The sequence below is a fragment of the Chaetura pelagica genome, unplaced genomic scaffold, assembly GCF_000747805.2.
Source record: "Chaetura pelagica isolate M959 unplaced genomic scaffold, ChaPel_1.0 scaffold90, whole genome shotgun sequence".
NCBI lineage: Eukaryota > Metazoa > Chordata > Aves > Apodiformes > Apodidae > Chaetura > Chaetura pelagica.
In genome coordinates this window covers 11,621,779-11,630,940 of record NW_009953496.1, presented here as the reverse complement: position 1 = coordinate 11,630,940, position 9,162 = coordinate 11,621,779, and the positions used below count along the sequence as shown (strand labels likewise).

The 9,162-nt window shown below is 37.8% G+C and overlaps 2 protein-coding genes across 2 annotated transcripts in view; both read right to left on the bottom strand.

Moving 5' to 3' along the window:
- The window catches only part of ADI1 (acireductone dioxygenase 1), a 7,286-nt gene extending 4,934 nt beyond the window's left edge, over window positions 1-2,352 (bottom strand). The window contains exons 1-2 of the mRNA XM_009999246.1: window positions 2,254-2,352; window positions 214-339 (exon numbers count right to left, since the gene is read on the bottom strand). Coding sequence (XP_009997548.1) covers window positions 214-339; window positions 2,254-2,352 — 225 coding nt within the window. The remainder of the gene's footprint in view (window positions 1-213; window positions 340-2,253) is intronic.
- Window positions 2,353-2,660: 308 nt separating this feature from the next.
- RNASEH1 (ribonuclease H1) overlaps window positions 2,661-9,162 on the bottom strand; it is an 8,688-nt gene continuing 2,186 nt past the window's right edge. Inside the window, exons 3-8 of the mRNA XM_009999245.1 lie at window positions 8,592-8,786; window positions 7,920-8,019; window positions 7,408-7,462; window positions 6,214-6,298; window positions 4,450-4,574; window positions 2,661-2,908 (exon numbers count right to left, since the gene is read on the bottom strand). Of these exons, the coding sequence (XP_009997547.1) occupies window positions 2,831-2,908; window positions 4,450-4,574; window positions 6,214-6,298; window positions 7,408-7,462; window positions 7,920-8,019; window positions 8,592-8,786 (638 nt within the window). The 3' untranslated portion in view covers window positions 2,661-2,830. The remainder of the gene's footprint in view (window positions 2,909-4,449; window positions 4,575-6,213; window positions 6,299-7,407; window positions 7,463-7,919; window positions 8,020-8,591; window positions 8,787-9,162) is intronic.

Below are 9,162 nucleotides of genomic sequence, written 5' to 3'. Positions count from 1 at the left end.
GGGAGCGGCCCCGCAGAGCCCGCCTATGGTGAGAGCTTTAAACGGGCGCCATTTGCAACTCAGAAGTGCCGAGCAGGGTGTAGGGGTAGGGGAGACAGCTGTTATTTTGGTGTATGGGTTTAGGCTCAAGGGCACAGAGGGTCAGTGCACATCTGCTGTGAAACAGATCTGCTGGCCAAAGGGGCTCCCTCCGCACCCGCTCCAGCCCCCGGCCTTCCGTGCTGCTCTTCCCACGCGTCGCACCCAAGTGCGGCAGCAGCTGCGCTCGCAGCCAGGCTGCCCCCGCACAACGCTCTGACCGCATTGCTGGGCTCGGCCGCAAAGACCTGCATTGCAACCCTGCAACATGGGGGAATAAAAAACAAAGTAGGATTTTAAAAAAATAAATAAATTGTGGAAAAAATAAGAGGGGTACAACATGCTGCCCAGAAAATTCATGTTGTCTCCACCCCTACTCACAGCCTATACTCGCACGCTGAGCAACCTACTCTGGGTGAGCTGCTTGCACCGCGACGGACAAGGCACCCTTTAGCAGGCCCCTCCAGCCTCCACAGTTCTGCAGTTCTATATGGCTGTACAATTCTATATAGCAAATAAACCAACAGCCAGCTAAACATGATGTAAGGATAGAGAGAAGCAGCTGAAAAAGAAATTCCCTCCTGAAGTGTTTTTCTTCCTATAAAGTGTTCTATACTTATCAAAACATCTTGTCTTAACCAGTATTTCTCAGAATCTTAGAAATGTTACCAGATCCCTTCAATGTACAGTATTCATGTGTAAGCACAACTGATTATCAATTCTGGATAAAATTTAATTGCATGTCCCATAACATTACAAGTAAACCAATGTAATACTGGTATTGTCCACATCCAGTTGCAGAGGCACATACAAAGCCAGCCAGAAGTTGAACGCCAGTCCACTCAATTTCACAGCTGCTAAATTCCAATACCCTCCTACAATTTTATTTCCCTGAAAATAATGACTCAAATGGCCAACAGCCTCTATGGGTCCCTGAGCCCCCATTGACAAGTATTACTTGCTTTCCATCCTTTAATCAGTCTTTATCTTGTAACTTTCAGCCTTCTTTTGGCCTGAATTTCCAGAGGAAAAATATAAACATTTATATCAAATTAGCATAAAACTCTTTCCTATTAGATTTTCTATTGTAATCTACGTATTAAGATTCAGGTAGTAAAGTTGCTTAAATTCAGTATTGCACTGATGTTAGGATTTATCCACCATTATCTACACTTTTTTCCAAAGCTGCTGCTTAATAAATAAGTAAATACAGATTTCCACACAGTAAATAGAATCTACACGTTTAACTAGAGATGTATGATAGGCAGATCATTAGATGCCACCTCTTCAGTACATCATTTTTAACACTCTCCTGCCTCAACTAAAAATCCGATTAGGGATGATGGGGTGCTTTCCTTCAAGCCAAACTTCTAAAATAAATAAATAGATGGATAATTGCATGCATATACACAAAAGACACAGAAGGCAAAAATCTATAATCACTGTACCTCCTTACCCCTAGATGAACTTTACTGTGCAGCTTTAAGATGAAAACAAATTTTTAAAGCCTCACTTTCTTCATTCCATCACAATTCATGTGACTCTAAATACCTAAGAGCTCACACTTTGTCTCAGTAAAGATATTATAATGCATGAGAACTATTAAGAAATCAAGCTTCAGCAGCTCTGCCATTCTGCAGAGCAACTTAAAAAAAATATAAAGATTCCGTAACTTCTAGCTTAAGCCCTACCATTCTGTGATATGAAGGTACCTTACAGAGAACTTGACAAAGGTAACATATCAAGCCTGTTTGTTCTTGCTGTATAGATACACAGAAAATAAAACTGTGTTGATTACTGGTAATTACTCTCTAATTCAAGTGCACATTAGCCATTCCATTAATCTCATCATTGACTGGAAAAAACTAAAGTTAAACACTTGACATCCGGAAGACATTGAGAAGGTTATCATCTTCTAGTTCCATTTCAGGTAAAATGGCCACTTACTACCTCTGGGACAACACTGAAGAGGAACTAACAATGCTAATGAGAACCAGTAGGCATAAAAATAATCACTTAATGGAAACATGAAGCCAGAAACAAAGACAATAAGCAGTTAGAGAGAGAACAGTAAAAATTCACTGTTCCAATTTTTCTTGTGATTTGGCTTTTTAGTTTGTTCACGTTACCTTGCAATGGTACATATCATCATAAAGCAATCTACAGATGCTGTACCTGATGATACTGTGAGGCACAGGTGAGTGTTACAAGCCCATTGGTAGAGAGGATATTGCTACTGCCAGAACGCCAAAGCACATGAATGGACATCTTCATGTTATGTCACTGATCTCTTACCAAACCAACCAACTTTTAAGTCCCCCCACCTCCAACAATCTTGAGCTGTTTATATATATATACCTCTGTAAAAAAAAATATTAATTTATTTCACTAAGAGGAAAATACAGAATGCTTAGGATGAAGATTTAGTATTACTTTTTCAGAAGTCTGTCTTTATAGTGAATTCAGAAGTCTACAAGACAGCTAAAAACAGTGATGGCGGCTCTTCAGTCAGATGGAGAGAAACCAGTCAACTAAATACTGACTCGACTGTAAAACAAATGCTATAGAAGAAAATGCGTTGGTTTTTTTTTTTCCCCAGAAGTTGGTATATATTTAACACTTCAAGCCAGAAAGAAGTACAGTTCAAAGTTCAACTCCAAAACAATTACAGCAGTTTGAGTTGTCACTGTGATGTTATGTTACTACTTTTCCTCCCACTGCAACAGTCTCTAGTCCCAGTACGTGAGGACATCTATTTACTAGCTCCTTCTCTTGCCAGTCTATCAGCTTCTTCATTTCCCTGGAAGCCAGCATGACCAGGAATATGCATCTGTTAGGAGAAAGAGATAGGAGTATTAGATATGCAAGAAATCAAGAAAAAAAAAAATTGATCACACAACACACTTTTCTTCCATAGTGTAGCAGCAACTCCTTAGAGGCACTCTCCTCATATTTAGTCCTTGGAATGTTCTTTTCAGGAATGCTCACAGTTTCCCTTCCTCTAGGAAAGTCTTGACAAACTGTGAAAATAATCTTTAGAAGTAGTGAACTGAATAAGGACCACCTAGCCTAGCCTTTAAGAAATGCAGAGAACAGCTCCAGCTCAAAATTTCTACTTTGAGGACACTGAAAAATCCTCTCTGTATTCAGTGCTTAAACTAAGTTAATCTTTGCCCAAAAAGCCACAGACCCCTATGCCACTAACAGCCTTGATGGTTTGCACCCATGGAGGACCACACTGGAGGAGATATTCACTCTGCAGCTCGTGGAGGACCTGATCCCTCTTCAGGTGATTACTGTGATAAAGTGGCTGCATGTATTGCTCCTCCTGAAATAAAACGTCTTCCCAAGTTTAAGAGATTCAAATGTAATAAATGTGCACAAAGCAACAACATCTATTGGTTTATATTACATAAAACACATTAAGGACAGCTGAACTTTGGTCTTAAGTTTTCACACTTTCTTCCCAATAGACAATAGTAGTAATAATGTAAAATCTAGTCAGTCTTTAAATTAGAGTTGTCAACTCTCAAATACAGAACAACATGAATGGAATACTAACTGCAATGGACTTCCCATGTAAAAAGTGCACCTTAAAGACCTATGCTGTCCTATTTTCTCCAGAGTAAGACTGAAGCCAAATAAATATGCCATTAGCAGCCACACAACGTTACAAAGGTTTCTTTCTAGAATTAGTAGTCTTACACCACAAATAAAGTAACATTTAGAAGGGAGGGAGACATCCCCTACAACAATTGACACTGATGCTACAAGGTTACAGAAAAATACATTTTATCAAGAATACCTTATAGAAGTTGTTTTACTTCTTCACTGGAGAGCTAAACAATTAAAAAACTTAAAAATGGGTATTTTAAAGACCTTTCTGAGCCCAGTTTTCTTGTAAAAAGCACAGAAAACTACAGTTAGTTCACTTGGGATTATACCCAATTTAGACAGACACACATGTCACTGAGTTATGCCAATGAACCAGTATCTTAAGAGTTCAGAAAAGCAAATCCAGAAATTGAGCTGTGACTCAAAAAGACAGTTATGTTTTAAGCTTATGATTTCCAGGAGCTGTTATTTCATCTGCTGACAGTACTAACAAACTAGAAATAATTACTGCAGGCATTTTTAAGTAGCAAAAAGAAACAGCAAACAAATATAAATATGCATTTTAATAAATTAAAAAGGTCCAAGAGGCTAGGTTATGTTGCTCATTTGATTTTAACAAAACAAGCAGCTTCTATTTATAGTTTTATTTATGGATGTAAAATAATATTATGCTCTAAAAATTCTTAAGTTTTGGTCATAGTTGCAAGTTTTTACAAGAAGCGTGTTTAAGATGTCATTAAGAAATGAGGTGCTCACCCACTGAATTTCTATGCCTTTTGATAGATTATCAAGTCTTTCAAAATCTTCTTTATTTATTACACTTCCTCCTGAACTTGTTCTCCAGCCATTTGTTTTCCAGTTGTCAACCCAGCTTGTAATACCTATGCAAAGGGAACATCACCATAAAAATGCTATGAAAGAAGCCAGCAAGGATCAAGATAGAGCAAACAGCCTTTTAACAGGGCTTTGTACAAAGTGTCAGGCAAAAATAATGAATAGAATATATTCTTGTTGGGTTCTCTACCACTGTCTTGAGGATTGTATTTTTCCATTGTTACTGGAATTACTCAACCATGTTTTCCTCTAACAGATATTTAAAGACTACAATCTTATATGCACATTACACTCAAAATTATGACATGAACTTCCATAAATTGAAGCTAAGGATTTGCCTGACAGTAGAGTAAGCTGGAACAAATCTATGGCTTTACTTGTTTTGAGAAATTGAGGAGACACACATAGAGGAAAACAGATGGCCATATGTCTTATGGATTCTGCATAACAAAGAGAATCCTTTTGAGAAGTACCGTATGAACAGATTTCTACAGAACAAGACTTAACATTCTGGCCATCCCTTGCTGACTAGAATATTTACTGTATTCCTTGTTAAATAAATATTTTATTTATTAAAATCTTTGCTGGTCTCAACAATGTAAGACATCCTTACTGCTTTCATGATAAACAGACCTAAACCAGAGAATAACCAACTCTGGACACAAAACTTACTAGGAAACAAATGAAACCACATTCATTTGTACTTAATTGCAAGCCTCCTTCTCCTATATTTAAAAAAAACCCCACTCTTAGACATATTTACAAAATAACTTCCATTAAACAAGAATGGACTCAAAATGCAAGAGTAAACTGCAAGTAAAAACGAAGAGAGGAAGACCTTGCACCTAAAGATTCTTTTTCTCCTTCATATGTAAGTTTAACAGGAATTGTCAAAGAGCAACATTTAATCTTCAATTAAAACTTCCAATAATGTTTTTTGGGGTTTTTTTTAAAGTTATTTAAAAAATAAAAACCTCAAAAGTGATCTGGAAACAGCTAACATGTACTCCCTTTGTAAAAATCAGAAATACAAAGAAATACATATGCAGTTTGGAATTTCCACAGGATTAAAATACAAAGATATGGAGGAAAGGGGAAGAGCTATGCAGAAATTAAGTCTTACTGATTGCTTCACGTAGTATTTCTAGGAAACGGAGTATTTTCCAAATCTTTGGCTAAAGTAGAACCTTAAATACACACTCTGAACATATATTACCCCTGGCTAGTCTTCTAGTCTAGCCTGAAAGTTTGGAAGTGCATTCTACACGTAAAAAGTAAGGAAACTTGAATGTACTCCATGTTTGCCTATTAAGACAGCCTCTCCGAGCTAAATAAAACAAAATTGAACCCAACCCTACAGGGTCACTACACCAACTTCTGGTTACTTTCTGAGTACATCCTTGACAGAGCACACACAACATTTTTTCCTAGACTTTCTGTCATACTGAATGCCTTAAGACCAAAATACTTTAGTTACTTTTGTCATTCTTTACTATAACAGGCACTTTTTGTCTCTCCTTGTATTTAATGAGTTTAACAATTGATCCCTGCAATATTCTGAAGGGTTTCCTCCATCAAGAGTACCGAAATTATGCATCCTCTTCTTTATATCCCTCTCCCCAGGCCTCAGTATGTTCATGTGCAGTGTGTCTTTAAAAATCAGGAAAACTAAAATTATTAACTTACCATTAATAGTGAACTTGCTATCGGTGTAGATAATCAGTTTCTTGATGTTTTGACTCTTTGCTTGTTCAATTGCTTTGCAGGCTGCCTTAAAAATATTTAAATAAATTGCAGTTAAAAACAGGATTTTAAAAACATGTGACCAAACTACCAAAGCACCCAATGCTAACACAGAACTACAAAGAATATTACTGTAATATCTCCACCAATGAATATCAACATGTTCTGGAACAGAAGTCTCCAAAATTATGCATGCAGGCAACCACTTAATGCACCAGGCAAACAGGAAGCTGCTTAAGCTTCACTGGCAAAAATAACCCACGAACATTCTGATGCTCAACCACACAACCATCTCTCTTGACTTTCCTAGCTATCAGAGTCTTATCAACTGCACATTAAGTTTTTTCTCCATAACTTTGGAAAGCAAAGATTCATACCAGTTCCAACAGTCTGGAACCCCTAAAAGGTGTGGGGCTTGTTGTTGCTGCTTTTTTTTTCATGCTTTGAAGTACAGGAAGAGAGAAGTGGCTGGGTCTGGCTATTGAGATGAAAAGCTCTCTAGCAACAAGTCTGACTCCTGGCACACCACCACCTCTGCTTGTCACTCACTAAAATGAACTTCCTGTACTAAGGAGATCAATTCCCCATTTTAGTTTATCTCCAAAAACAAAGTACAGGACAGCAGCAGTACCAGCATTAAAATGAGGTGAAAAGGGAAGACTAAACCTGCTGTTGCCAACAGAAGTTTACCTCAGAAACAACAGAAGTTACTCCTGAAAGCCTAGAATTCTTGGCTATATTTATCCAAGGATTACAATCCTCTGATCCTATCAGAGTAAGAAGTTGAATCTCCTCTTAACTGCTACTCAGCAACCCTCACCCCGAAGTCTGAGATGTACACATTAAAAACACAAAGGATACAATGTAGATTTAGGCTTTCCCAATGCAAGGCTGTTTTAAGTATCTGTGCTTGCCCTGATGATACTTTGGAGTCTTCAAGGTGAATTACTCCTTGTTGAAAACCAAAACAATCAATAGAACTTGAAGAGGAACATTTATTTCAAGTCATAGTTCCTGATATTTAATATACTTCCCTCTCAGCTCCATAGCTGCTTTCTGAGGGCCAGAGGTGAAACAGTCACAGGTGTGCTGCTGTGGTCTAACATGCAGAAGCATTTTAGGACATTTAATACTTACATGTATTTCAGCTCTTTGATTAGTCTGCCGTCCAGGAAGTCTTTCACTCGTATTTCTGTGCCGAAGGAATGAATAGAGTAGTTAACCAGAATATTCAAAGTGGTGTACAATAATCATACATTAGAAAAATATATACAATAATTTTGTTTTTATAAAGGAAGATGGAGAATTTACCTCTAACTTCTATCTGTATAGTGCACCCTGCATAGATGGACCTGTCAACAACATGCAGTTTCTTTTGTTGTCTTCTGTGAACACCTATAACTATTTTAAAAATTTCTTCATCATTTCTATTATAACTTCAGCCCCTAAAGTATCATTTCCAAATGATTTTCCCACATTCTTACCTCCTAGAGAAGATGATTTCTCTTTTCCCCTCAGTAACTCACTAGTTTCATAGCTCTATCATTAAGAGTCTCAATAGCAGGATTTCATATGCAAGAGGAGAATAATACTGTAAATTACACATAAATCAAAAAATATTAGTATTCAGAATCTACCCAACTACTTACAAAGGGTGGCCTGGTCCCCAGTAGACACCTATTCCAGCCCGTGCTCTATTACGTCCATTACCTGAGCAACAACCATCTGTATAAACAACTGCAAAGTCACCTGCAAAAGAATTACAAAAAGCAGAAGTTCAAGCACTCCTTTAAAGACGTAGTCTCTTCAAGCAGAAAGAAATTTCTGCCAGCAGAAACCTCCCCCAAACTTCCATCCCCAGAAAGCCCTTCAAAATGTCAACTACAGAAGCCATCTAAATCAGTAATGCAGAACACCAGAAAACCCACTGCAGCTTCACATCCTCACTAGACCAGGTTGCTCCAAGCCCTCCCTCCTTTTCCATATTCTCACTACAGTTCCTGCCTCTTCAAGCCAACTTTAAGACCTCCCAGCTACATTTGTATTTAAACAATCTGTACTCTAGGCATACCTAAAGTCACCACAAAAATTACCAGATGATATGTTTGTACTGATTAAAGTCAATTAATATAACACTGAAAGACAACATGAATAAATATATAATGGCTCATATTTCCATTTTTAAAAGAAACAATATTATACTGGGCCTGAAGTGGCTGTACACAAACTTCCCTAAAAACTTTCTAATAGTTACATTTGTTACTTACAAAAAAAAAGTAAAAAGAACTCAAAAGAATTACATGAATAATGAAAGGGCTTACCCATATACGAAAATTTATCTTCACTGACTGTTGGCACTGAGTATACCTCATCATGTTTTACACGCTTTGCAATGTGTTCTTCATTTGTAGACTGTTCATATGGTCTTTTGCATGTACTGCAACTCAAGAGGTTTCCTTCTGGTTCTTCACTCAGGCTACAATTTTCCTGTGTTACAGCTGCAGGACCATGTGCCCCTTTAAAAAAAAAAAAAAAAAAAAAAAGAGAAAATGTTCAACCATAGACAATATAAAATTTAATTTCAAGTTATTACTTCTTACGACAACAGTTATCATCTATTAGCAATGCTAGTTTGTTAAACTGACATCCCCTTTGCTGCTATGCAAAAAATACCAGAGTACAAACCAGATATTCTTGAACCATATCAAACGGAAGTGGAAACAGACGATTAACGGCCCTTAAAACACACAGAGCGCGAGTGATGTTCTCCGAACACCTACAGAAACATCTCCATTGCAGACACATCTACAGGTCGGAGGGCAGGGCCAGGGCTGCACCTCCCACCCCGGCACTCCGCCAGGCACAAGCCGTCCACCGGAGGGCGGGCAGAAG